Below are 27,232 nucleotides of genomic sequence, written 5' to 3' on the forward strand. Positions count from 1 at the left end.
AACGGAGCCCTAGCCGGTTTGGTTCAGTGGATAGAGCGCCGGCCTGCAGACTGAAGGGTCCCAGGTTCTATTCCGGTCAAGGGCACGTGCCTGGATTGTGGGCTTGATCCCCAGTGGTGGGCGTGCAGGAGGCAGCCGAGCAATGATTCTCTCTCATCATTGATGTTTCTAGCTCTCTACCTCTCCCTTCCTCTCTGAAATCAATTAAAAAAAAATCAATGGAAAAAATATCCTCAGGTGGGGGTAACAAAAAAGCAATCAAACAAAAACCTTCCTCTCTAGCAAATGTTTGCTTCCCAAGTAGTCGATTTTGCTGTGTATCATTCAGGATTCTCCAGAGAGCCAGAAACGAAGAGAGAGGGAGAGAGAGAGAGAGAGAAGAGAGGGAATTAATTTTATTTTTTAAATACTTTGCAGTTCTGAATTTTTGCTTTACCTTTTCAAAAATGTTTTTGTTGATTTTTAGAGAGAGAGGAAGGGAGAGGGATAGACAGAAACATCAATGAGAGAAACACCAATCAGCTGCCTCCTGCACTCCCCCTACTGAGGATCCAGCCCAAAACCCAGGCCTGTGCCCAGACCTAGACTCAAACTGTGATCGCCTGGTTCATAGGTCAATGCTCAACCACTGAGCCACACCAGCCGACAGGGCTCCACTTCTTTTTAAACATTATATATATTTTTATAACATCAGTTTTTATTTATTGATTTTTTTAGAGAGAGAAAAATAACATCAATTTGTTATTCCACTTTAAAATATATATATTTTTTGATTTCAGAGAGGAAGGGAGAGAGAGAAGCATCAATGATGAGAGAGAATCATTGATTGGCTGCCTCCTGCACGCCCCCTCCCTCAACCCTGGCATGTGGCCTGACTGGGAACTGAACCTCGACCTTCTGGTCACAGGCTGACGCTCAACCACTGGCTTCATTTATATCTGAATTCATGTCTCCGACCTGGTGACCGTCCACCCTGGCCGCCCGGCTACAATCCTCTCCCCCAGCGTCCCCAGCCCCCCGACCCTGCTTCAATTCTGATCATAATGAACATCTCTTGATGTCATCCCTTCTCTCCCTGGGACAGTCCCAGGCTTACTGACGGTCTGAGGCCGTGGGCACCCCTGGCAGGTTATGCAAATCAGCAGAACCCTGCCAAGGGCTGCTCACAGAACCACAAACTCTCTGATCCCGATTCCACTTCTAGGAATTTCTCCTCTGGAAAAGCTCACAGCTGTGCAGGAGACAAACGCTCTCGCGTGCTGCCAGCCTCCAGCCGCACCCAGGGCTGGCGGGAAGGCTGGGTGAGAATGCTGGAGAGCTGGGCGCATTCCTGTGGAGCAGCTTAGCTGCTCATCTGCACGCACCGAGGCAGCGCGTGGGGATGCGGACAAAGGAGCCTGTGTAATTGTCCAGATGTTCCGGCCGGCGGGCACCTGAGGGGGACGCGTGCCGAGGGCCAAGGAGGCCTGGAGCCCAAACTCCCCCTTTCTCTTCTGGCTCTTCAGTGACGGGGCGGGACTTCCCCTCCAGGCATGTACTTTGTAATTTCACACAGATGAACAGAAGACGTGAAGATTAATTTCTGAAGCTAGCATTCCAGCCGCTGGGGCCATTGGGTTTCATTGTACAAAAGACTCTGAGTCGCTGATACTCCGCCCCCTTCCCCTCCCCATCTTGCCCCACCCCGGTCAATTCCAGTCCCCCAAACCCACTCAGAAGGCTCACCACGGAGCGGTTCCCAGATGGCCTCCCTCCTCTCCAGCCACCATGGCCGCCAGCATAGCCTAAGCCTCAACCAACTGCCTGCTTCCTGGGCCCCCGGTCCAGGCCGGGCCCGGCAGCCAGACTGGAGTCTCACTGTGAGCAGCAAACCCACTCACGCCTCCACGTCAGAACCCCTCCCTGGCTCCCTGGGGCTCCGGTGAGCCCCCCTTGGTCTGCAGAGCCTGGCCCTGCGTGCCCACCCCCTTAGCTCATCTCTCCAGGATGCATCCCTGCCGGCGGGACTGCTGGACCAGGCGGTGTCTCTGCTTAGCCATTTGAGGAATCCGCAGGCTCTTTTTCAAACCAGCTGTGTGTGCGGGTTCCAGTTCTTCCACGTCCTCCCAACACTTACCTTTTATTTTTGAGAGAGAGATCAATTTGTTGTTCCACTTATAAATGCATTCTTTGGTTGATTCTTGCATGTGCCCTGACCAGGAATCAAACTGTGACCTCCTGGTTCATAGGTCGATGCTCAACCACTGGGCCACACTGGCCAGGTCCCTCAACAAATTGCTCTCTCACATCACTGGCTTCTCTGTTCCTGCCTGACAGTCAGGTGGAGTCACACTGTCAGACCTCCATGGCTCCCCAGCGCTTGGAAGGAAAGAACATACTGCTCCCCACAGCCCAGGTACTTGACATTCACTGCCGCTCCCCCTCACCTCCCAGACTTCAGGGCCCTGCACCTCCCAGCTCACTCTGACCCTGCCTCGCTGGCTTTGTGGTGTTGCCCCCCAAAACACCAGGCAAGATCCCCACCCTGGGCCGTTGCACCTGCTGGGCCTTCTTGTCAAAATGCTTTTCCCATAGACCTTCCTGTAGCCCACACGGGCCTTTCTCAGAGAGGCCTTCTCTGCCTGGCCAAGGTCAAATAGCACCCCCTCCCCCCCCCATCCCCTGACCCTATCTTCCTTCAGGCTTTACCACTCGCCCACATGATGGCATGTTCTTACTTGCTCACTGCCTGGCTCCCCGCCCCCCCCCCCCCCCCACACACACAATGCAGCTCCATTTGACTTTCTGCCATATCCCCATCCCCATAGCATCCAACCTGCCACACGACAGGTGCTCAAAAATAGTGTATTGCCCCGCCGGCGTGGCTCAGTGGGTGAGCATTGCTCTAGGAACCAGGGGGTCACAGTTCGATTCCCGGTCAGGACACGTGCCTGGGTTGCGGGCTCCACCCCTGGTGTGGGGCAGGCAGGAGGCAGCTGATCGATTCTCTCATTGATGTTCCTCTCTCTCCCTTCTTCTCTGAAATCAATAAAAAATATTGTAAAAAATACATTTAAAAATATATATATTTTAAATTAAATAATATATTTTTTAAAACTTTTTTTCTGAATGAATGCAGATGTCCAGAGGGGAATCATAAAAAACGTGCCTGACAAGATGCTACAGATCAACCACGCCAAGGAACTAGAAACTACCTGGCACATGGCAAGCATATAGTCAATTATTATTACTAGAAGCCCAGTGCACAAAATCGTGCGGGGGGGGGGGGGGGGGGCGTCCCCTCAGCCCGGCCTGCACCCTCTCACAATCCTGGACCCCTTGGGTAGGGTCCCTAGGCCTGGCCCGGGCCTCCCTCTGTGGGGTGATCAATTGCAGGGCCCCCAGATCAATTGCCCACAGAGGGAGGCCCCGCCCACCTGCCACAGCTCCAGCCAGATGGTGGCCTGGGCCTCCCTCTTTGGGGCAATCCATTGCAGAGCCCCCTCATCGATCACCCCACAGAGGGTGGCCTGGGCCTCCCTCTGCAGGACGATCGTGAGGTGATGGCAGGGCCCCCCCCGACCAATTGCATAGCACCTGCCTTGGCTGGCCTGGTGCCAGTGGGTGTCATAGCGTGGTCCCCAGTAAGGTCGTCTGGACGGTTGTTCTGCTGTTCGGTCATTCGGCCCGATTTGCATATTATGCTTTTATTATTATAGATTATTTTTGTTGTTAATCTTCACCTGAGGATATTTTTCCCATTGCTTTTCAGAGAGGGGGGTTGAGATAGAAACATTGACCAGGCTGGGGGTCTGATCTGCAACCTAGACCCCTGCCCTTGGCGGGAATGGCACCCACGGCCCTTCGATGCACTGGCGGCCGCTCTAACCACTGAGCCATGCCAGCCAGGGCCGCAGCCATTGTCCTCATCCCCATCCTGTGCACCTGGTGGGATTTCCAAGCTACCTCTCTGCCCCGCCTGACTGGGGCGGGGGCGGGTGGGCTGGTCACTGGCAGCTCCTCAGTGTCCCTGTCTGTTCAATGGGCTGAGCCTGAAGGGCAGGTGCGGGGAATGTCGGCCCTGCCGAGCCCCCAGCTTCTGACTGCACCTCGGGGGGTGGCTCTGGGCCTTCCTGCCTCCTTGTCCGGAACCTGGTCGCCATTGGTCTCTTCAGCCGGGCTTTGCTGCGCTGAGAGGCCCTGGCGTGGGCACCCCGGCCGCCATGTTCTGATGAACCAGCGAAGCCACTTGGGCCTCGTCTCCCGGCGTCAACACAGGTCCCCCTTTTCCACCGTTGCGGCCATTTTGTTAACTGAGGCCTGGAGGTGCCCCCCTGTCCCGGCAACTGCGCGTCCACTTCCGGGTCAGGGAAGGCGAGTCCTGGTGCAGACCCGGAGGCGGGCGGCCGTGGGTCCGTCCCAGAGGCGGCCGTGCCCTCCGAGGCCTGGGAGCGCTGCCGCCTTCTTTTTCCAGCATCGGGAGAGTTCACCGCGCACAACTCCCACGTGGGGTAACTGAGGCCTGGCGTCGTGCGTGACTGACGCCTGGCCAGGGTCAGGGGTCACACACCGGGGGACAGGCTTCCAAGGCTTCGAGGCCGCCCTGACTGGTCTCCACAACACGCGACACAGGTCACAGGTCATCCCCAGCACAAAATGGCGCCTCCGGGAAGGATGTAGAATAGATCGATCCCAGCGCCCACCCCCTCCTCGGGCTGAGGAGGCGGTGGCGCGGGCGGCCCCTGCGCGCACCTCATTTGCATATATAAAAAACGGCTGGGTCCGTGCTAGGCAGGGCCTCATTGGTCGCTCTCCAAACTCCCCGCCCCCCTGGCACCGCCTTTTCCTATGAGAATTGGCCGGTGTGAGCCTCGTGACGCCATCCCAGGATTGCTCGTTCCTATTGGCCAGAGCGCCGTCCATCATCCGTTTAAAACCCCCCGAGAACCGCCTGCCCTCGCCCCGCCCGGAAACCCCGGCCGACCGTTAGTCGCGTGCGCAATCTCCGGAGCGTAAGGGCGTGCGTGCGTACGCCGGCCCTGGCGGCGTCGCATTCAAACGGGCCAATCAGCGGTCGCGTCACCTCTCGCGTTCTTTTCCCCTCTTCTACCCCTTTTCATTTCCTCTATATCCTGGGGGTCCCCATTCCGACCCCCCGTGTCCCAGTTGACCGGCAAGCTCCCGGCCCTCTCCCCAGCGTCTCCCGCTTCCGCTCTAAACTTACGGAAAGGGGGCGAGCGCGCCTAACGCCGAGGACTGTGCGTGCTGACGTCACGGGCCGAGTCCCCGCCCACCGGGGCCGCGAGGGGGCGTCGCCTCGGGCTGCTATAAAAGGGCGCCTGCGCGCGCCGCCGGTTCAGTGCGGCCGGCACCTGGGGCGAGCGTACCTGCGGCGAAGTGCGTGGCGGCGTCGGAGGCGGCGGGGAGCGGAGAGGAGCTGCCGGGGCCTCGCTAGGGCCGCAGCGGCAGCAGTTGGGCCCCCCGCCCCGGCCGGCGGCCCAGAGAACGCAGGAAGGGGGCCGGGGGGACCCGCCCCCGGCCGGCCGCAGTCATGGTGAGCTCCGCGGCCAGGCCCGGAGGGGCGGTGGGAGGCCCCCTGGAGGAGGAGGCGGGGTCTCGGGAGCCCTTTGCGGACGGCCTCGGGGTAGGAGGGCCTGCCTGGGGGTCCTGGGCCGGGGATGTGCCCACAGGCCTCCCTGTAGGTGGGGCAGGAGCCGGGGCGGCCCGCAGGTTCCTTGGAGGGAAGGCCCGGCTGAGCCGTGGGGCGATGGGGGGCTGCTGTCCGGGCTTTGTAGCCCGTCCGTGGGTATTCCGGGAGCAAGGACGCTCCGCTGCCCTCTCCAGGCCCGATCCTGGGTTTGCAGGGCTATTTTACCAAGATTAGGGGGGGAAGGGGGACAGGGTAGGCCTCGGCTTAATCCGGAATCATTGGCGGCCCGTACGGGGCAACGGACGGGCTTCGGGGGCTCCTGGGGGGCATGGAGCCACCCGCCACCCCCCCTCGGAGAACCGCCCTCGTCTGCGGAGGGCGCTCAGCCTGGGACGGCCGGGTGCAGCACTCCAGGGGGGGGGGGCCTGCGAGCCCGGGGTGGTTGACAGCCTGGGACAGCGTCCTGCACGGCCCGGTTCTGCCGGCCTCTCACCTCCTCCTCTCTGTGCCCAGAACTCCAACGTGGAGAACCTGCCCCCCCACATCATCCGCCTGGTGTACAAGGAGGTGACGACGCTGACCACGGACCCTCCCGATGGCATCAAGGTCTTTCCCAACGAAGAGGACCTCACGGACCTGCAGGTCACCATCGAGGGCCCTGGTGAGTGTGGGGTGGAGCAGGGAGGGGCGCGCTTGCTAGACTTTCCTTCTGTGGGACGAGAGAAGGAAGGCCCGTTGTACACTGGACTCTGTCGGCTGCTGGGGACCTAATGGCAGACGGGACAGGCAGGCCTCCTCTTCTGCAGGTGCCCGGTCTGCAGGGCAGAGCCTCACAGGTGACAAGTGACCCTGTGCACTTGTGTAAGCCAGGGGGACAGGCCTGGTGGCCACAGGAGCATTCGACGGAGGCCTTACCTGGGCAGGGGCAAGGCTGGCAGACAAGGCTCCCCAGGACCTCCGGGGGGTGGGAGTTCAGGGGGGGGCGAGCGCAGCAGCACAGCCTGGAGGGCGGGGTTGGCTGGGACCTGATTCCGCAGGGACAGGCGCTGGGGAGGTCACAGTAGTATCGGGTGGTGCGGGTAGTGGTCCATCGTGCAGACCTGACCCGTGTTTCAGGTGCACCGCCTTCTGTTATTAACTTCCACACGGAAGCCGAGGTGCTACAAGAAGGTGGTGAAGCGCCCAGTCGGGGGTGGGGGACGGGGGCCACAGTGGAGGTGATTCCTGCTGTGCTTCATGAGGGGGGCAGTGGGGGACGGTGGGCACTTCATAGAAGCAAAGAAGAAGAAGAACCCGTGAAGCCATTAGGGAGCAGACCTTATAGGGCCGGGGTCCTCAAACTACAGCCCGCAGGCCACTTGCAAATACAAATACTGTATTTGTTCCCGTTTTGTTTTTTTACTTCAAAATAAGATATGTGCAGTGTGCATAGGAATTGGTTCATAGTTTTTTTTTAAACTATAGTCCGGCCCTCCAACGGTCTGAGGGCCAGTGAACTGGCCCCTGTTTAAAAAGTTTGAGGACCCCTGTTATAGGGCCTCTGTAGGGATTTGGAGAGGAAGCTGTTGGCGGGTGTGAAGCAGGTGTGATGGTCCCTGCAGAGCTCACTGTGACTTCAGTGGTGGGTGGGAGGGGGAGGTAGAAGCTGGAGGCGGGCGACCACTGCGGCCGGTGGTGGGGACAGTGGGTGCGGAGGGGTCAGATGTTGGGACGGCACAGGAAGGCCCTGGGTCTCCAACACACCCACGGCTTTTTGCCTGGTCAAGTGCAAGGCCGAGAGCCTTGTCTGTCATTTGCCCTCAGGGCTTCCAGGTGGATGTTTTCCTGGGAGCACAAGTGGGTGTGTCGGTGCCTTTTGGGAAGGGGGTGGGGCTGGGGCTTCACTTGGGAGAGGAGAGGCGTCCAGGGTGCAGACCAGCACTTGGGGTGATGCCAGTGGGGCCACGGTCAGGGGCTAACGCACGGGGGTGCCTGCAGACCCTGGGGAGCCTAGCCCGTCCTGCTCCCCAGTCTGGAGGAGGCGGCAGGGGACTTGTATTACAGCCGGAACGAGGAGACGGGGCTTTGGGGGTTTGCGGGTGCTGGGAGTCCTGTGCCCCCTGACCTGGCCCCCTCCCCACACACAGAGGGGACCCCGTACGCCGGAGGCCTGTTCCGTATGAAACTCCTGCTGGGGAAGGACTTCCCTGCCTCCCCGCCCAAGGGCTACTTCCTGACCAAGATCTTCCACCCGAACGTGGGCGCCAACGGCGAGATCTGCGTCAACGTGCTCAAGAGGGACTGGACGGCTGAGCTGGGCATCCGGCACGTGCTGCTGGTGAGTCCGGCCCCGGGCCCCGTGATGCCGAGCGTGGCTTCTCTGAAGTCAGCTCTGGTAGTGGGGGGCCCACGTGGGAAACCCAGGTTCCAGCTTTTCTGGAAAAGTGAGGCATTGCGTTGGCCCTGCCCGGTGGACCCAGGACACCCCGTACGCTGTACAGGGTGTTCGGGGCCCGGGGCACTCCGCGCTGAACGGTGGTGAGGGACGAGATGTGACTGTTCTGAAGGGCACAGTTGGCTGGCTGTTCAGTAGCCACAAAGTTTGTGCAGTCGCCTGTCATTCCAGAATGTTCTCACAGAACATCCTTTCTCAGCCAGGGGTGCCCCTCTGGGGACACGTGTAATCATGGAGTGGGGGGGGGGGGGGGGGGGGGGCAGCGACAGGCAGGCCAAGATGGAGGCGCCCTGGACTGCACCCTGCTCCCAGGGCCTTGCAGGCCTGCTGCCTCCCTACCCCTCAAGCCTAAGAATTTGAAAACGGAATTTAATGAGCCCCTGGGGCAGGTGGTTGGGAGGACGGGGAGTTGGGTTCCTGCAGGGCTTGGGGGAGGAGTGAGCTCCAAGGTAAACAGACCTCCAGCTCTTCCCTCCTCCCTAGTGTCAGTGCTGGCTGCCCGGGGACACCGATGGCCACCAGGGTCTCGGGCTTGGGGTGCAGTGGTCAGATGAGGGTCAGGCCTGGGGGCCTGCTTGTGGCAGTGATGTCTGCTGGGCCAGGTGCTGGCCCCGTGACAGGCCAGACAGGTCAGGGCACCTGCTCCCTTTTAGAGGAGGTGGAGGGGCCCCTTACATCCTGGTGCCTGTGGGGTGTGGTGCTGCCCAGCCCGAGTCTGTGACTGCACTTGGGGTTCCTGCTCACCCAGTGACAGCTCTGGAGTCCAACAGGTCCAGGTGTGAGTCCTGAAATGTCCCATCACTCAGGTTGGGGAAGCCCTTCCCTCAATCACTGGCGTTTTGGTGTCTGGCCCCCCTGACCCTGGCTCTCTCCCCACAGACCATCAAGTGCCTGCTGATCCACCCCAACCCTGAGTCCGCCCTCAACGAGGAGGCGGGCCGCCTGCTCTTGGAGAACTACGAGGAGTACGCGGCCCGCGCCCGCCTGCTCACGGAGATCCACGGGGGAGCCGGTGGGCCCAGCGGCGGGAGGCCCGAGGCCAGCCGCTCCCTGGCCAGTGCAGCCTCGGCCTCCTCCACCGACCCCCGCGGCCCCTGGGGGCCCGGGAGGGGCTGAGGGGCCCATGGCCAAGAAGCACGCAGGCGAGCGCGACAAGAAGCTGGCGGCCAAGAAGAAGACGGACAAGAAGCGGGCTCTGCGGCGGCTGTAGTGGGTGCTTCCTCCACACCCGCCCGACCCTCAACTCTGTCTCTAAGTTATTTAAGTTATGGCTGGGGTGGGGGAGGGGGGCACTGGGACCCGGATTTGTTTTTCTAAATAAAGTTGGAAAAGCAAGCAGCTGCGGTGCCTCTTCGTGCCCAGACCAGCCTCTGCCGGGGCTCAGAGCAGCTGGCCTCCCCGCCTCAGGTCCACACGCAGTCCCACCGCACGGGGCCCCTCAGCTCAGCAGACCCCTCATGGAGCTCTGGGGCCACCTCTGGTCTCGGCTGGTGAGGCGTGCTCTGGATTAACCAGGCGATGACGTGATTGCAGGAACATACCCCAATATTTAAGGTTCTGCCCTCTCCCGGGGAGGGGAGGGCATGGGAGCTCCCCGCCGGCTTAGCCTGTTTCTTGTCCATTATCCATCATTTGGTTGGCTTGTGTAGGGCCCCCAGGGCCCAGGGTCAAAAATTATAATCCCTGGCCAGGTGGCTCAGTTGATAGGAAGACCATCCCATGCACTAAAGGTTGCAGGTTCGATCCCCAGTCAAGGCATACAGAAGACTGCTGATCTGAGTTTTCCTCTTCCCTTTCTCTAAAATCAACTTTAAAGACACCCTCGGGTGAGGATTTAAAAAAAACTCATAAAATGAAAAAACTGGAAATGACCCAAATGTTCAATAGTTGAATGAGAGAAGGAATTGTGAATTCATACGATGCAATCTCACTCAGCAAAGTATTGATACAGAAAACATGGATGGGTCTCAAAACTATTAACGGCTGAAAAGTGTAAAACATTCAATCCTATTTGTATGAAATTCTAGAACAGGCCAAACTAATCACTCATGGCTGAGAGCAGATCACTGGCAGTCTGGGATCAGGGAGGCTCAAATGAGGGGCATGGGAAAGTTTTTTGGGGGGGAGGTGAGCATATGCAAGTCTTTAAAAAAATATATATATATATATATATATATTTAAATATATTTTATTGGTTTTTTACAGAGAGGAAGGGAGAGAGTTAGAAACATCGATGATAGAAACATCAATCAGCCGCCTCCTGCACATCTCCCATTGGGGATGTGCCCGCAACCCAGGTACATGCCCTCGACTGGACTTGAACCTGGGACCTTTCAGTCCACAGGCCGACGCTCTATCCACTGAGCCAAACCGGTTTCGGCAAAAATATATATTTTGTATTAATTTCAGAGAAGAGGGGAGAGAGAAACATCACTGATGAGAATCATTGATTGGTTGCATGCTCCCCACTGGGGATTGAGCCTCAACCCCGGGCATGTGCCCTTGACTGGAATCGAACCCGGGACCCTTCAGTCCCCAGGCCAATGCTCTATCCACTGAGCCACACCAGCTAGGGCTATTCCAAGTCCTGTTATGGTCCCATGGATGCACAAATTTGTCAAAACTCACTTAACTATAGCCTGTTCCAGTATGGCCCAGTGGTTGAGTGTCAACTTATGAACCAGGAGGTCAGGGTTCGATTCCCAGTATATGCATAGGGATGTCTGTGTGTGTATATATATGATATTTTTCTTAAGGCAAAGATCGCCCTGGCCAGTATGGTTCCGTTGCTTGGAGCATGGCTCCCAGCAGTGGAAGGCTGTGGGTCAGGGCACATAGATAGGTTGTGGGCTTGACCCTTGGTGGGAGCACATACAGGAGGTAACCAAACGGTGTTTCTCACATCGATGTTTCTCTCCTTCCCTCCCTCCCTCCCTCCCTAAAATAAGAAAAGCAAAGAATTTTTAATTTTAAGGTCAAGGTATCCACTAAGAAATGGCTCCCTTGCCATAGCCAGTTTGGCTTGGTGGATATAGAGCATCGGCCTGTGGACTGAAGGGTCTGAGCTTCGATTCTGGTAAAGAGCACATGCCCAGGGTTGTGGGCTCGATCCGCACTAGGGGGCGTGCAGGAGGCAGCTGATTGATGTTTCTCTCTCATCGATGTTTCTAACTCTCTATCCCTCTCCCTTCCTCTCTGTAAAAAATCAATAAAACATATTTTTTAAAAATACATATTTTTTAAAAAAAGGCTCTCTCTCCAGTCCTTTCTTCCCAACACCCAGTACTCTTAATCAGGACAACCAATGTTATCACCTGCTTGTATATTTTTCTGGATAAACACAAGCTAATGTGAGCAAACTTCTTTTAAATATATTTTGATTATATTTTTAAAAATATATTTTTTACTTCAGAGAGGAAGGGAGAGGGAGATAGAAACATCAATGAGAGAGAATCATCGATCAGCTGCCTCTTGCTACCTAGGCATGTGCAATGACCAGGAATTGAACTATGACCTCCTGGTTCATAAGTTGACACTCAACCACTGAGCTACACTGGACGGGCAGCAAACTGAAATATATGTTCTTCTAGCCCAGGCTCAGTTGGTTAAAGCAGCGTCCCAATACCCCAGGGTTGTGGGTTTAATTTCCAGTGGAGGGACATACAAGCATCAACCAGCCCTAGCCGGGTTGGCTCATGGATAGAGTGTCAGCCTGTGGACCAATGGGTCCCAGGTTTGATTCTGGTCAAGGGCACGTACCTTGGTTGCAGGCTCCTCCCTCGTCGCGTGCGTGCAGGAGGCAACCAGTCAATGTGTTTCTCTCACATTGATGTTTCTGTCTTTCCCTCTCTCTTCCACTCTCCCTAAACATCAATGGAAAAATATTCTTGGGTGAGGATGAACAAAACAAACAAAAAAAGGTAGTTCCGCCCTAACAGGTTTGGTTCAGTGGATAGAGCCTCAGCCTGCAGACTGAAGGGTCCCAGGTTCGATTCCAGTCAAGGGCATGTACCTTGGTTGTGGGCACATCCCCAGTAGGGAGTGTGCAGGAGGCAGCTGATCAATGTTTCTCTTTTTCCCTCTCCCTTCCTCTCTGTAAAAAATTCAATAAAAGATATATTTTTTAAAAAAGGTAGTTCCAATAAAATGACGTTAAAAAAAAAATCAACCAGTGAATGCATAAATGGGTGGAACAGCAATCTGATGTTTCTCTCTCTTCCTCCTAAAAAAAATTATATACTCGGCCTGCAGGGACTGGGCACTGCCCCCGAGTGAGCCCTCACCGCCAAGTCCAGTTCACTCAGGGCTACCATCTCTGAGTTAAGGCAAAGGCGAGCATAGCGGTGTCTGAACTCCCTGGCCTCCCCGCAGGTGGTCTGCTGCACCGTGGCCCTTGGGATGGATGGATACACACACACACACACACACACACACACACACACATATTATATACCGGTATATACATATTCTAACCAACAAGCAGCGTCCGGTACCCAGCAGGCCACCCCTGGAAGTCTCTCCCCATCAGCACTGCAGCCCTTCCCTGCCTGAGCCGCCTCTGCCTGATCCATAGAGGTGTGCCTCACGGGTGTGCTATCCTTCGCATCACCCGTCCCGGACCCCCCGACCACGCTGTCATGTGTAGCCTTCGCCAGTGCAGATGCCCCGGGCATCTGGGTGCAGGAAGGCGAGGCGGATGTGGCACTGACGGGTCTGCCCTTCACTGGCAGGCATGGGAACTGCAGGAGGGTTCTGGGCAAGGTTGCTTCCAAATAAAACAAAGGTCTGGCAAGAAGTGGGCGGGGTCACATCCACTCACTGGGAGGATTGGAGGGGCCAGGAGGAACTCTGCCTTTGCATGCAGTCTGCCCCTGGAGGCAGGGCTTTGGGCCCGGAGCCCAGCAGGCGTCCTCAGAGGCCCTGGACCAAAGCTGTGGAGTGGAACAGGAGCAAGGGTCTCATCTCTGCACGGGTCCCTGAGGGCAGCGATGGGGGTCTCCTTGATGCTAGACCCTCGGCCTCTGGCACAGAGCAGGTAGGAAAAACACGTGTCAGGACCTGTGGTATCAGTGACTGTCCCCCAACAAGACCCGTTTCTGTGTCTGTGAAGTGCATATGCCACCCGCTTTGGGGCTGAGGCATTTGAATGAGAAGTGGCCATTCCGCACATGTATGTGTACACACAGGGCATGTATGAGAGGTCCAGCGGCTCACAGGGCTTATGTTCTCCACTGAATGACGGAGAACTTACTGTGTGCAGGCTCTGGTCTCAGCACTGTGTTCATTAACCCCCTAGATTTTGACAACAGATGCACAGAGAGGTCTAGTTACTTGCCCGAGGACACACAGCTAGTGGCAGCGGTGGTGGTTGACACCTGTGATTGATCACAGGTTGATAAATACCAAGAGACTTGAGGCACCCAGGCAGAGGGGGTAAGAGGGTGAGAGGCTAGGACAAACTCATTAGTCAATAGAGCCAAATATCAACAGTACGACGACTGATATTTTTTCTGAGAGCCAAATTTTTTAAACTTAAACTATATAGGCAGGTACATTGTTATTAACTTAATTAGGGTCCTCCTAAGGCTTAGGAAGAGCCACACTCAAGGGGCCAAAGAGTCGCAGTTTGCCAACCACGGGCTAGGAGAATACATTTTTTTAAATGTACTTTTTATTTCAGAGAGGGAGATAGAAATATCAATGACAATCATTAATCCGCTGCCTCCTGCATGCCCCACGCTGGGCAGGTCACTGGTTTGACTCCTGGTCAGGGCACATGCCTGGGTGGCAGGCTCCATTCCCAGAAGGCGGTGTGCAGGAGGCAGCCGATCCATGATTCTTTCTCATCAATATTTCTATCTCTCCCTCTCCCTGAAATAAATTCAAAAGACTTGGATGGTAACCACTCCCACCTCCGCTGGCCATAGACAGGGCTGGAGCTTAAGTGCAGTGAGTGGACCGACCGTGTGCTGACTTAGGCCACACCCACACCCTTAGGAAATTCATCTAAATGTTCAGGGACAGAAAACTCACGTAAGGTCTTGAAGCGGTCAAGTCCTTCTAGCAGTGAGGGATTCTGAGGACTTTCCTTGTTCAATCTGCACTTTTGATTTGACACACTGTGGTCATCTGATGCAGAATGCAGGAATTTGCACCAGCCCCCAGCCCTCCCCTGGGAGCACAGATGCTGAGACAGCCAGTCACTAGAGGTCTGTTTACTTGCTAGGGTCTCCCTGCCCCAGACCTGGCCCCTCAGCCCCAACACACTTTTGTTCAGTACCCGTAGGTGTGGGAGCCCCAGAGAAAAGCTGACAGCTCTAGTGACAGGGCCTGGGTCCCACACACTGAGGCCAGGAGAGGATGAGGAGAGCTGGCAGACACTTTATTGCTTTAGGGGGACGGGTGCTCAGGAGCTCTTGGTGGGGCGGGCCCGCTTCCTCTTCACCATCACGGGCTTCTGGCTGCGCAGGATGGCGCTGGCCCTGCGGATGGCGGCCATGCGCAGATCCGGGCGGTACTTGTTCTTGCGGATCATGTGCCGGATGCTGCTCAGGGTGGCCCGGGCGTTCTTGTTGATGGTGGTGCGCACGTAGGAGGTGGCGGGCTTTCGCTGGCCTAGTGGGGGCGAAGGGTCAGTGAGGTGGCCTCGGCCTTTAATGCACTCCCAGGTGCGAGGGCACCATGGCATCCTGAGAACCCGAGTGCCACAGCTGTAAGCCTGGTAGGCAGCCAGCTCCTTCTCCACAGATTCCCGGGACAGCCCTGGCTGGTTTGCTCAGTGGATAGAGAGTTGGCCTACAGACTGAAGGGTCATGGTTCAATTCCAGTTAAGGGCACATGCCCATGTTGTGGGCTCGACCCCAGTAGGGAACATGCAGGAGGCAGCCAATCAATGGCTCTCTCATCAATGATGTTTCTATTTCCCTTCCTCTCTGGAATCAATAAAAATATATCAAAAAAAAAAAAAAAAGATTCCCGGGACACTCCCCCAGGGCCAGGCCACAGGCACCTCCCCATCGCTATGTGTGAGACACAGCAACCCCCACCACCTCACTTGAGCAGACACAGGATGAGCACTTCTGTCCAAAGTCTCACACACACACACACACACACACACACACACACACAGCACGCACAGAGGTGAGGCGGCACTCGGCACCGTGCTGGCCTGTTAGTGACCCTCCAAGCACGGCAGCTGCCTCCTCTCCCGGCCCCAGCCTCCCGGGCCCAAGGCACCGACTCTGAACAAGGGTCTGAAAGGCCAAGCCAAGGCCTGGCCCTGACTCGGGGGTGACAGGGAGCCACCGCAGGCCAGGAGTGGGGAGCCTGGTGCACAGGGGGAGTCCGGACTCCGCTGCCCAGAATTCAGCCAAGGACCCGCCTCCATGCCAAGGGTATGGCTGACAGTAACTGCCCAGGTCAGTCTAGTTCCTGACAGTCTGGGAAAGGCCACTGGGCAAACCAAGACGGGCAAGTGTTTAGGACCCGACACATCAGAATGAGGAGCGTGAACACCGAGAAGCCCCCTGGCACCAGGGAGTGGGTGCTCCGGGGCTGCGACCCCGAGAAGGGGAACCTCCTCCTACAGGGTGGGCAGGAGTCCCTGCCATCAGGAACTGGCAGGCCAAGGCCACAGCTGACACTGAACCGGGCGCTGAAACCCGACCCCAAATGGAATCTGGCCCTCGCCAGGGACCCGGGAAAAGCTCATTCCTCTTAAAAACCACCCCAACGAACAGAAGTGGTGGCAGTCCGATGCCCATGACTCCGACCTCCCAGAGCTCTTCCAAGACACCCAAATGCCTAGAGGTGCAGTTTATGGGGGCGGATGCTCTCCTTGAGCCCACAGAGGAATGGGGGGTGGGGGGTGGTTTAAACTGCTGTTTCCAACCCAGCCTGTCACCTGCAAGTGGGAGCTAGCAGGAGGCTCACCGATTTGCCTAAATTTTCCCACCGGCACTGAGATGGAGACACCCACCCCCAGCTGGGCGGTTTGAAGGCTCTAACCTTAAAACACTGGCTCCTGAGCAACCCTGTAATTTCCTCCTAACCACCAGCACATACTGGGCAGGTCTTGCTAATTCCTCCACTTTGCAGAGGACAAAACAAGTGAAAAAGGCCCAGCCAGCGCCCACCGAGGGCGGGATGGCCAAGGAGAGAGCAGCTTCCCAGAGGGAATACCCTGACCCAGGAGTCCCAGGGGCAGCATTACTCCCCTCGCCCAACGCTGACCACCCACAGCTCCCGGCCCCGACCTGGGCCGAGCCGGGGCAACGCTCACCGGATCTCCGCTTCATGATGACCACCACCCCTTTGCCGTCGGGCGCCGGCTCCACGCCCACCGTCTTGCGGTGAATCAGCCCATTGTAGCGAAAGGAGTTGCGGGCCTTCAGGTTATTGGGTTCCTGGGGAGGGAGGACGCATGGGGGTCGTGAAGAGGTGGGCGGGGGAGGGGGTCACGGAGCCCGCGAAAGCGCTTTCCTCCGACCCAGGAGTCCCAGCCCCACGTACGGTGCTGTACGTCTGCTTGTTCCTCTTGATCAGGAAGCTGGAGCAGTTCCGCACGATCATCCATTGCAGGTGGGCAGACATGGCGGCAGCTGCGGGGAGAGGGGCGCGGGGAGGTGTCAAGCCGACGCCGGGCCCCACCAGGACAACCGAGGGAGGATGTGAGCCCGGACCTGGCGGAAGCGGGCACCCTGGGGGCAGACAGCGCCAAGGAACCTGCCAGGCCGGGGCTGGGCGACCTAAGGCGGAGGGGCTGAACTTCGGCGCCGAGACTGACTGCGGGGAAGAACGTGAGAACCCACCGCGTCTTCCGGTAGCGGGGCCGGGGGGGGGGGGGCGGGCAGCCAAGGACGCGAGGGGCGCAATGAGAAAGGCCGACAGGAGCAAACACGGGGCTGGGGGCGCAAGTCACGGCCACGCGGGCGGGCGCAAGGCCTCCGCTTACCTCCTCACGCTGCGGCAGCCGGAGACGGAAAGAGGCACGCAAGGGGCGGGGCGACGCCTTTAATACCCATACGCATTTCCGTTTCCTCTCTGGGAACGCGCGCGTCGCCTCCCGATCCCGCCTCCGAGGCGGCTCGGCAACGTTCGGCTGTTTCCGCCTTCCCGTCGCACCCCGCTCGGAACCTTCGGAACTCTTCGGCCAGAGACCCGAAGGCGGGTTCTCAGACGCGGGGCTGCACCTTTCCGGGACCGCTCGTTTGTTTCCGGAACTTTACGACTGGATTTCCAACTGGGTACAGCCCTTTCGTCAGCGGCCTCTCCCCTAGGACTGCTCACCCAGCGCTTGGCACAGGATGGGCGCTAAGTAAACATTTGTTTCAGAGTTTATGTTTATGAATGAACATGTTGAGTGCGTGAACTCTTTTAAGCCAAGGCCTGGTGCTTCCGGTCTTCTCCGTAAGCTCTCGGCTATTGCCGACGAAGGCTCGCTCGGGCGCCTTCGGAACTCTCCGGAAATGCTCTTCGGAAAGGGTGGCAGCCTTTCCTATTGGCCCCTGCCGGGCTCGGGCTGTTCCGGCACGTTGGGAACCCTTCCGAACCCCGGCAGGCCCCTCATTTCCCCTCTCCAGGGTTCTTTAGGAATAAAGTCTTGAAGTGCTGGGTCTGGAGAGAAGCTAGACCTGACTCGTCGCAGACAGCCACCCAGGGGAGCGTGGGTTTCCTCTAAGGGCGAATTGTTTGGAGGAAAAGAGATTGGCCTGGGAAAGCCCTTGGTTCGTTCCTTTGCAGCGGTTCTCAACCCGTGGGTCGCGACCCCTTTGGGGGTAGACTGACCCTTTCACAGGGGTCGCCTAAGAGACCATCCTGCATATCAGATATTTACATGACGATTCATCACAGTAGCAACATTACAGTTATGAAGTAGCAACGAAAATAATTTTATGGTTGGGGGGGGTCACAACATGAGGAACTGTATTTAAAGGGCCAGAAGGTTGAGAACCACTGCAGGGGGTCCCATACCTGTCCGCTCAGCCCCCTCCCCATTCTCCCTATAAGTCCACTAGATTCCACCCCATTAAACTTCCTGGGAGCCTACTTTCTGTTCCTTTTGATCCTGTTTGTTTTCAAGGTCATCTTGATGTGTCTCAGTCCTCAGTCTGAAGCCTCCCCAGCACAGGACCTGGCGGAGCCCCTGATGCACAAAAGCAGCGACCGTGCCTTCTGTCACCGCCATGAACATAAGGTTCATGAACCCGACGGCGGGGTCAGAGTCCTGTGAACGGTCCACCTCTGTGCCTTCGGCTGGGAGTGGCCCCCAGGAGGCTCCAGGGGACGGGCCATGCGTGAGCCCGCGTCCCACAGCTCCTTGGGGTTGAGGGCCTGGTCTGAGCCTTGCTTTTGATCCCACCTGACCCCACCGTGCGTGCACGGGAGGCGCCTGGGGGCGGGCTGAGCAGAACAGGGCCAGGCTTCCCCTGCGCCCTGCCCTGCCCTGCGCTGGCTCCATTACAGCGTCCTCAATGTTGACAACGTGTTGCTTCTGCTCCTTGGGGTGCAGGGGCCCTGGGCCCCCCTAATGCCTCAGCCCCAGACCCTGCACGGAAACCCCGGCCAGGCCCGGCCCGCAGCCGCCCAGCTCAGATGACCGGATGGCTCGCGGGGCACACCTGGCGCCGTCCCCGACCCCGCCCCTGGCCGGGCGGTACCCGGAAAACTGTCCGCCCGGAGCCAGCGCGGCGAAGCATGGCCATGGCGGCGGCGCCGGCCGTGTGCGTCTCGCAGGGCCCCCCGCCCGGGGCCGCGTCCCCGCCGGCCGCCGCGCCCGCGCCCTCGTCGGGCCTGGGCCGCTGCCGCGTGGCGCTGCTGCTGGCCGTGGCGCTGGACGTGGCGGGCATGGCGGCGCTGCTGACCGGCGTGTTCGCGCAGCTGCAGGTGCGCGGCCGCGACTTCGGCGACCTGCTCATCTACTCGGGCGCGCTGCTCGTCTTCATGAGCCTGCTGGGCTGGATCCTCTGGTACACGGGCAACATCGAGATCTCCCGCCAGGAGCTCGAGCGCGACTACGGCCTGCGGCCCTCGGCGCTCGCCCGCCTGGCGCGCAAGCTGTCCCGCCGCTGGTCGGCGCCCGCCTCCTCCGCCGCCGGCCAGCGCGCCGCGCCCGGAGCCCGGGGAGCGTGCCGGGCCCCGCGCGCGCCCCAGCCCGGCGCCGGCTCCCGCCGCGTGCGCTTACAGCTCGCCACGCTCGAGGCTGCGCCCGGGGCGCCGGGCACCGGCACCGAGTGAGCCCGAGGTGAGGGGCCGGGAGGCGGGCGGGGAGAAGCCGAGGGGAGGGACAGTGGGGGAGTTGGAGAGATGGAGAGAGCGAGGGGAGAGAGGGAGGGACCGAGGGGAGGGACAGTGGAAGCGTTGGAGAGATGGAGAGGCCTAAGGGAGGGGAGGGCGGGGGACAAAGGGAAGGAGGGCGGGGCTTCGGGGGAGATGGAATTAGAGCAGCGGTTCTCAACCTGTGGGTCGCGACCCCTTTGGGGGTCGAACGACCCTTTCACAGGGGTCGCCTAAGACCATCGGAAACACATATATAATTACATATTGTTTGTTTCGTTTTGTTTTATTTTTGGTGCCCGTGACCGGAATCGAACCTGGGACCCTTCAGTCCGCAGGAGGACGCTCTATCCACTGAGCCAAACCAGTCAGGGCTACATATTGTTTTTGTGATTCATCACTATGCTTTCATTATGTTCAATTTGTAACAATGAAAAGACATCCTGCATAGCAGATATTTACATGACGATTCATAACAGTAGTAAAATTACAGTGATGAAGTAGCAACGAAAATAATTTTATGGTTGGGGGTCCCCACAACATGAGGAACTGTACTAAAGGGTCGCGGTATGAGGAAGGTTGAGAACCACTGAATTAGAGAGACCCAGGGAAAGATGGAGAGACACAGGCCCAGGCCCAGAGAGAAGCAGAGATCCCGAGGATGGAGAGAGCGAGCGGGCAGGGGCGCAGACTTGGGAGGCACGGTGAGACCCTGCTCCCCCGCTGCCCCAGGAGATGAGGGCGAGTCCCTGTAGCCTGGCAACCCGAGTCTTCCAGCCCCACCCCAGCGGAGGGCGCTGAAGCCCCAAACGGTGCCACCTCTTGCCCAAGGGTACACAGCTGGGATTCTTCAGACAGAAAGTGTAAGGAGAGCCCTAGCTGGTGTTGCTCAGTGGATAGAGCGTTGTCCTGCGGATTGAAGGGTCCCCAGTTAGCTTCCGCTCCAGGGCACATGCCGGGGTTGCTGCTCCATCCCCAGTAGGGGGCGTGCAGGAGACAGCTGATCAATGATGAGAATGTTTCTCCTCTCCCTCTCCCTTCCTCTCTGAAATCAATTTAAAAAAAAATTTTTTTTTTTTAAAAGAAAGAAAGTCTAGCCCTGGCTGGTTTGGCTCCGTGGATAGAGCGTCGGCCTGCAAAACAAAGGGTCCTGGGTTCTATGTGGGTTCGATCCTGGTCAAGGGCCCGGACCTCGGTTGCAGGTTCCTCCCTGGCCTGGGCCCTGGTTGGGGCTCATGCAGCAGGCAACCAGTCAATGTGTTTCTCTCACATCGACCTTTCTCTCTGTCTTTCTCCCTCTCTTCCACTCTCTCTAATGGAGCCCTGGCCGGCTTGGCTCAGTGGATAGAGTGCCAGCCTGCGGACTGAGGGGTTCCGGGTTTGATTCTGGCCGAGGGCACATGCCTGGGTTGTGGGCTCGTTCCCCGGTTGGGGGTGTGCAGGAGGCAGCCAGTCAATGATTCTCTCTCATCATTGATGTTTCTATCTCTCCTTCTCCTTTCCTTTCTGAAATCAATAAAGAAATATATTTAAAAAAAATAAAATAAAATACAAATCAATGGAAAAATATTCTTGGATGAGGATTTAAAAAAAAGAAAAAAAAAAGGAAGTCTAAGGAGACAGGGGGTAAAATTGGAAATGACCCACCAAGCAGGAGAGTGACGGTGACACAGACCAAGACACGGGGAAGTGTCTCCCCCCCCCCCCCCCTTTACCCCTCCTCGCCCTCCTATTCCCTTTCCTAAACACACTCTCCGGCATGCACTCCTGTCCCCGAAGGCCTGTTGTGGGTCCCCGTCGCCCTCTGGTGACACCCACTCCAGTCACGGACACGTGGGCCTGCTCTGTCTCCGCGCCACATCTCCTGCCTTCTCCGCGGTCATGACAACATCCCTCAGACCACGACAGCCGGGTTCTCACGCCCGTTGGCGTCTATCCCTGCTCTCCCTGCCGCAGGACTGGCCCTGCTCCACAGAACACTTCCCATGTGTCCTTTAAGGTCCAACTCAACCTCGATGCCTTTCTCTGGGTCTTCATACTGTGGGTTCCACGCTGTTGTTTGTATCATCCTGTGTTGCATCTCTGTGTGTTGGTACTGCCACTCCCACCCACCAGGGAGCCCCTTGTGGGGGAGGCCTGGGTCCCTGGTGTCTATGTGCTTAGCACTTGCCAGCAAAAAAAGTGAACCCAAGAAATCAGAGGTTCGTGATTCCCCGGGTGAGGGTGTGTGTGGCTGGATGGGTGAACAAATGGGTAATTGAATGGATGGATGGCTGGGTGGGTGGGTGGATAGATGGTTGGCTAGGAGATGAGTGGATTGGTTGGTGGATGCGTGGATGAACAAATGGATAGTTGAATCGATGGGTGGATGGACGGATTAGTTGATGGGTGGATGGGTGGCTTGGTAAATGAATGGGTTGGTTGATGGGTGGATATGGATCGGTGGATGAATTGGTTGATGGATGTGTGGATGGATGGATATGATTGGATAGGTGGATGGGTGAATGGGTGGCTGGTTGGATAGTTTGAGAGATAGATAGGCATATGGATAAGTGGATGGTTGGGTTTGTTAATGGTGAATAGATGGATGGAACAAATGAATGGATGAGTGACTGAATCATTTTCTCAAATGAGGATTCCATAACATAATTGAAATCTAACATCCCAAGATTCTCTGTAAGTGATTAACTAACTTATGTTTTATACATCCAGAACAATGCTAGTCATATACCCTTCTCTCTGAGAATTGAGAAAATAGTCACTCCAGTCCTATGCTCTGTTCTGTGGTTCAGGTGAGGAAACCATTCTAAGAGAGGGTGAACAGCTGTGCAATAGGTGAAGCAGGAGCTAGCACAAATGTGGCATATAATTCAGAAACCGCCACCTGTGGTTACAATTACCCCTGGAAATCCTTACCCAGAAGTCTCACAGCTGGTGGACCTCCACTGCTGGAGCTGCCTGCCAGAAACTGGCCAAGCTGACTTTCGTGTAGACCATGAAGGAATGAGTGGATATGGTTGGATAGAGATATGGGTGGTGGGTGGATGGATGGTTGGATGGATGGATGAATGAATGAATGGGTGGAAGGATGGTTGGGTAAATGATTGGATGGATGGATGGATGGATGGATGGATGGATGGATGAGTGGATGGATGGATGGATGGATGGATGGAAAGGTGGATGGATGGATGGATGGATGGATGGATGGATGGATGGATGGATGAGTGGATGGATGGATGGATGGATGGATGAGTGGATGGATGGATGGATGGATGGATGGATGGATGGATTGATGGATCGATGGATAGATGGATGGATGGATGGATGGATGGATAGATGGATGAGTGGATGGATGGATGGAAGGATGGATGGATGGAAGGATGGATGGATGGAAGGATGGATGGATGGAAGGATGGATGGATGGATGGAAAGGATAGATGGATGGAAAGGATGGATGGATAGATGGAAAGGTGGGTGGATGGATGGATGGATGGATGCATGGAAAGGTGGATGGATGGATGGATGGATGGATGGATGGATGGATGGATGGATGGTAGATGGATGGATAAGTGGATGGATGGGTGGATGGGTGGATGGATAAGTGGATGGATGGGTGGATGGGTGGATGGGATCCAGACATAGAACTCCTCCTCAATGGGAAGGGTGAGGTACTCCCAGCACATGAAGGACAGAGAACTTGAATTTTAACAGAAGGACCCACAGGCCCTGGCTCCAGTGCCTCTCCTCCCACTCTGGGACCAAAACGAGTTGAGTGGCCGTGCACCCACCCTTTGTCATTTGCTCCTTGTCTTCTTCCTCAGTCTCTGCCTGTCTCCCTCTCTCTCCCTCCCTCTGTCCTTGTGTCTCTCTCCCTGTCTCCCACATCTCTTTTCGTCCCTGCACCTCTGTCTCTCCTGGTCTCGTTCCCCACCTGGACCACTGTGTCCCGGTGAGTTAAAGTCACATGCGCGCTGCAGCCGACCAGGGCGTGGAGGGCTGAGGAGACTGTGGGCGGTGTGTCAGGCCGTGGGTGAGGGGCTGAAGCGGGTGCAAAGGGCTTCCCCGGTGTCCCTGAGGCCGCTGGGTGGTGGGTGCGGAGAACGCAGGGCTATGGGGTCCCCAGCGGCCGCTAACACCCCCCTCCCTCCTGCAGACGAAGCCAAGGATGCACCTGTGAGGACCCGCTGGGATGCAGCTTTGCCGCCGGGATACCGCCCTGCACTCCTTTGTCACCCGCATAAATGACTGCCTCCCCATCTCTGCTTGTCTGTCTGGGAGAGGGACGCCGCTGGGGCAGGGGGCGGGAGGCCCGAGTGGGCTAGGTCACATCCACATGCACTGAGGATCCCAGGCCCCAGGTTCTCCAGCCCTGACCCACCCTCCCGGCCCAGACGCCCCCCTCCCAGGCCCCTCTGTTCATTTGGGCCCCTCCCAGAAGCAGACCGAGGGGCAAATTAGACTTGCAATGATGTTTACTGGGGGAAAGACAGGGAGGGGAGGTGGACCATGGCTCTGGCGCCGAGAAAGGAGAGGGGGGAGGGAGGAAGGAGGGTCGGGGTTCAGGTGGGTCTTGAACTGTACCGCACGTCCCAGAAACCTTCTGCTGGACCATGGGGGGTCTGGGAGGTCAGGCTGTCCGCTGGGGGAGGCTCACGTCCTGCAGGGACCCCCATCTGTGCTCGGTGGGAAGCCTGGGAAATGCTAGGAGGGTCACATGGTACCAGTAGCGGGGGAGCTGGGGTGTCAGGAAGAATGTTGAAGGGTACAGCCCCCTCAGCCTGGTTCAGACCACCCCCAATTCCCTCATCTCAGACCCCCTTCCACAGCCCAAGCCCTACCACTCAACGCCCCCCCTACCACCCCCTACCCCCCGCCACCCCCCCACACACACACACACACACAACCTGCCTCCAGGCCTCATCCACTCTCAGCAAAGAGACCAGGTGTCTGTATGCTGTATCCTTGTTCATTTTTCTAAATGTTTTTTAATGATGTGAGAGAGGAAGGGAGAGGGGGGAGAGAGCGAGAGAAACATCCATGATGAGAGAGAATCACGGATCGGCTGCCTCCTGCACGCCCCAACACAATGGGGATCGATCCCGCAACCCGGGCACGTGCCCTGATGGGGATTCGAACCCGGACCTCCTGGTTCAGAGGTCGACGACGCTCAACCACGGAGGAGCCACACCGGCCAGGGCTGGATGCTATGTCTTTATTGAGGGGTGCCCCTTGGGGTGCCCCTAGTCCTCCTCCCCTCCTGTTTCTTCCGCTTCTTCGGTCCCCGAGGCCTCCAGGGCGTCCTTCAAAGGCTGGCTGGCGCCGGACTGGCTGCCCGAGGACTTCTTCCTCGCCTGGGAGCTCTGAGAGGTCGAGGGCGTGGAGCGCGGCTTGGATTGAAAGAAGTGCATGTCCTGGCTCTTGACCCACCTGCCGGGAGGGGAGCACGCTCAGCCCCAGCCCCTGGCTGCTGCCTCCTCCTCCTCCTCCTCCTCCTCCTCCTCCCCCTCCTCCTCCTCCTTTTCCTCCTCCTCCTCCTCCTCCTCCTCCCCCTCCTCCTCCTCCTTTTCCTCCTCCTCCTCCTCCTCCTCCTCCTCCTCCTCCTCCTCCTCCTCCGCGGCAGGCAGCCCACCCAGCCCAGCCGCACTCGCCAGTACAGGAAGATGCCGAAGATGATGAAGAGCAGCCCCGCGCACGTCCAGCTCAGCGCCCACAGGTGCTTCAGCCGCATGTTCTCTGGACAAAGCGGGGACCCTGTGAGACCCCGGGGTCCCGGCGGCCAGCCAGCTGCCGCCCCAGGCCCTCCGGCTCACGGGCACTCACCGTCCGGCCGCTGGTGGTAGCAGAGGCCATCTCGGTAGCAGCATCGCAGACGCAGACACAGATTGGGGTTCTCGATGGCCGCCTGACCCCCACAGCTCTCCCGGTTCCACGCGTCTCCCTCACAGCCTGGGCCAGGCACGGGGGGGCTGTGTCAGAGGCCGCGCCCAGGGCCACGGAGAAGCAGGATCCAAGGCCAGACTCCCTGGATCACTGCCTAGTGCAGGCTCTGCGTGGACCCGGGAGCCCAGGCCCCCAGCCTCCTCCCTCAGACCCAGGAGCCCAGGCCCCCAGCCCCTCCTCCCTCAGACCCAGGAGCCCTGGCTCCCAGCCCCTCCTCCCTCAGACCCAGGAGTCCAGGCCCCCAGCCCCTCCTCCCTCAGACCCAGGAGCCCAGGCCCCCAGCCCCTCCTCCCTCAGACCCAGGAGCCCAGGCCCCCAGCCCCTCCTCCCTCAGATCCGAGAGTCCAGGCCCCCAGCCCCTGTCCTTGGGGACCAGGGAGCCTTCCACTGCTCACTCCATGGATAGAAGAATCCCTGGATTCCATTCCCATCTGCGAAGGAAAATAGATGGCTTCAGGGGCCTGTGGAGGCTGAGGCCGGCCCCCGCTCGCCCCTCCGACCCTCTCCCCGGGCCCCTCACCTACTGAGCCCTGCATCAGCAGGAAGAGGCTCAAAGCTGGGATCCCCCAGCCCACCATGTCTCCTCCCCAGACTCCTGGGGCCTCTGGTGAGAGACCCTGAAGGCCATCCCCCAGCCCGCCCAGCGCCCAGGGTTCTAAGTTCTGTTGCCAGGGGGCCCCTTAGCCCTGGGAGAGAAGGAAGGGGTGTCACAGTAGCCCGGTCATGCCTGCCTGCTGGAGAGCTGCTACCTGAGAAGCAGGTGGAAGGGGCTCTGGGGTGGGGCGGGGTCTGCCAAGAGCCCCCATAGCTCCCGGTGGAGAGCGGGTGGCTGGGGTGTCAGCCTCTCGTCCTTACCTACCAGGGCCCCTCCCCAGAGAGCCCCTTGGTTAGTAACCGCGAGGCCGCCCGGCAATGCTGGGCCTGGACCCCGGGGTCTGAGTCCCTGGGCTCTGTCATCACTTCGCTGGGATCCAGGTGGCCCCGGGGACCGAGGAGGCCCAGGAGACACTGGGGTCGGCCGCTTGCTCAGGAGCCCCTGCCTCAGTGGCACTCGGGGCCCCTGGGGAGGAATAGGTAAGCAGCTCGGTGCCTGTCAGGTGGCTCTCGGGGCCCAGGGCTGAGGGTGGCTCCTGGATCACGGGCCTGGAGACCCTTTGCCGGCCTCGGCCTGTCTCCCCACCTGCACAACGGAGGGGGGGCATGGAAGGTCCTCAGGCTCTTGGTTTGGCCTCTGGAGAGGCAGGGGTGGGCCCATGTCGGGGCTGGGCCGGGACATAGTCCCAGTTCATCCCAGTGAACCACTGCCCAGCTCTGCAACCCAGTGGGGGGGGGCGGGGGGGGGGGGAGGCACTCAGCTCTCCTAGGGAGCGAGTGTGCGTGTCCACAGCAGGGAAGAGGGACCTGGGCTCAGGACACCTGGGTTACAAGGGAGGGGGGCCTGGACTCCTGGGTCTGAGGGAGGAGGGGCTGGGGGCCTGGGCTCCTGGGTCTGAGGGAGGAGGGGGCTGGGGGCCTGGGCTCCTGGGTCTGAGGCCAGGGGTGGGGGAGCCAGGGAGTGGGTCTGAGGGCAACTGTCCAGGAGCCCCGGCCGTTTCTGGGGAAAGCCCCGGAGGCTGACTGTCCCGGCCTCTATAAACATCCTGCGGGGAGCTGAGTGGGCCCCGCGCTGCCTCCGTCAGAGATGACACAGGTCAGAGGGGGCTCGGCAGGGGGCCGGGGGTGGGGGTCAGAGGGGTTGTGGGGCCGAGGCCGGGCAGCTGCTGACCATTTCCTGTGTCAACATCATCTGGACCCACTTCCAATTCCCGGGATTCCTCAGGGATCAAGGAGGGGGTGGGGGGCGGGGCTGCCGGCCCGGGACCGCGGCTGGGGACTGGGGGGGCCCCCACCGTCACAGCCCTCACCGCTAATGACAGGTTTGGGCTGCCTCTGCGGCCCGCCGGCCCCGTCACCCC

General features: G+C 58.5%; 4 protein-coding genes across 4 annotated transcripts; 2 read left to right on the forward strand and 2 right to left on the reverse strand.

The window, feature by feature from the left end:
* The first annotated feature begins 5,349 nt into the window (after window positions 1-5,349).
* UBE2S (ubiquitin conjugating enzyme E2 S) lies at window positions 5,350-9,401 on the forward strand. The gene is given in 5 exon segments (XM_070401603.1): window positions 5,350-5,533; window positions 6,143-6,290; window positions 7,756-7,946; window positions 8,943-9,146; window positions 9,148-9,401. Coding segments are annotated over 5 exon segments (672 nt in total). The 5' UTR covers window positions 5,350-5,530; the 3' UTR covers window positions 9,274-9,401.
* A 5,027-nt stretch (window positions 9,402-14,428) lies between these two features.
* On the reverse strand, window positions 14,429-17,109 carry RPL28 (ribosomal protein L28). Its single transcript, XM_070401605.1, has 4 exons — window positions 17,017-17,109; window positions 16,575-16,663; window positions 16,345-16,468; window positions 14,429-14,678 (listed from the first exon to the last, which is right to left on the reverse strand). The coding sequence occupies exons 2-4, from the start codon at window positions 16,653-16,655 to the stop codon at window positions 14,470-14,472; spliced, it is 414 nt and encodes a 137-aa protein (XP_070257706.1). The 5' UTR covers window positions 16,656-16,663; window positions 17,017-17,109; the 3' UTR covers window positions 14,429-14,469.
* Window positions 17,110-18,737: 1,628 nt separating this feature from the next.
* Window positions 18,738-23,591, forward strand: TMEM238 (transmembrane protein 238). The gene is made up of 2 exons (XM_070401604.1): window positions 18,738-19,305; window positions 23,491-23,591. The coding sequence occupies exon 1, from the start codon at window positions 18,759-18,761 to the stop codon at window positions 19,296-19,298; it is 540 nt and encodes a 179-aa protein (XP_070257705.1). The 5' UTR covers window positions 18,738-18,758; the 3' UTR covers window positions 19,299-19,305; window positions 23,491-23,591.
* A 986-nt stretch (window positions 23,592-24,577) lies between these two features.
* Window positions 24,578-25,855, reverse strand: TMEM190 (transmembrane protein 190). Its single transcript, XM_070402497.1, has 5 exons — window positions 25,798-25,855; window positions 25,673-25,708; window positions 25,158-25,283; window positions 24,986-25,070; window positions 24,578-24,764 (listed from the first exon to the last, which is right to left on the reverse strand). The coding sequence occupies exons 1-5, from the start codon at window positions 25,853-25,855 to the stop codon at window positions 24,578-24,580; spliced, it is 492 nt and encodes a 163-aa protein (XP_070258598.1).
* Between the last annotated feature and the right edge of the window lie 1,377 nt (window positions 25,856-27,232).

This window comes from Myotis yumanensis, unplaced genomic scaffold, assembly GCF_028538775.1.
Source record: "Myotis yumanensis isolate MYYU_CA2020_CCGP unplaced genomic scaffold, mMyoYum1.0.hap1 SCAF_23, whole genome shotgun sequence".
NCBI lineage: Eukaryota > Metazoa > Chordata > Mammalia > Chiroptera > Vespertilionidae > Myotis > Myotis yumanensis.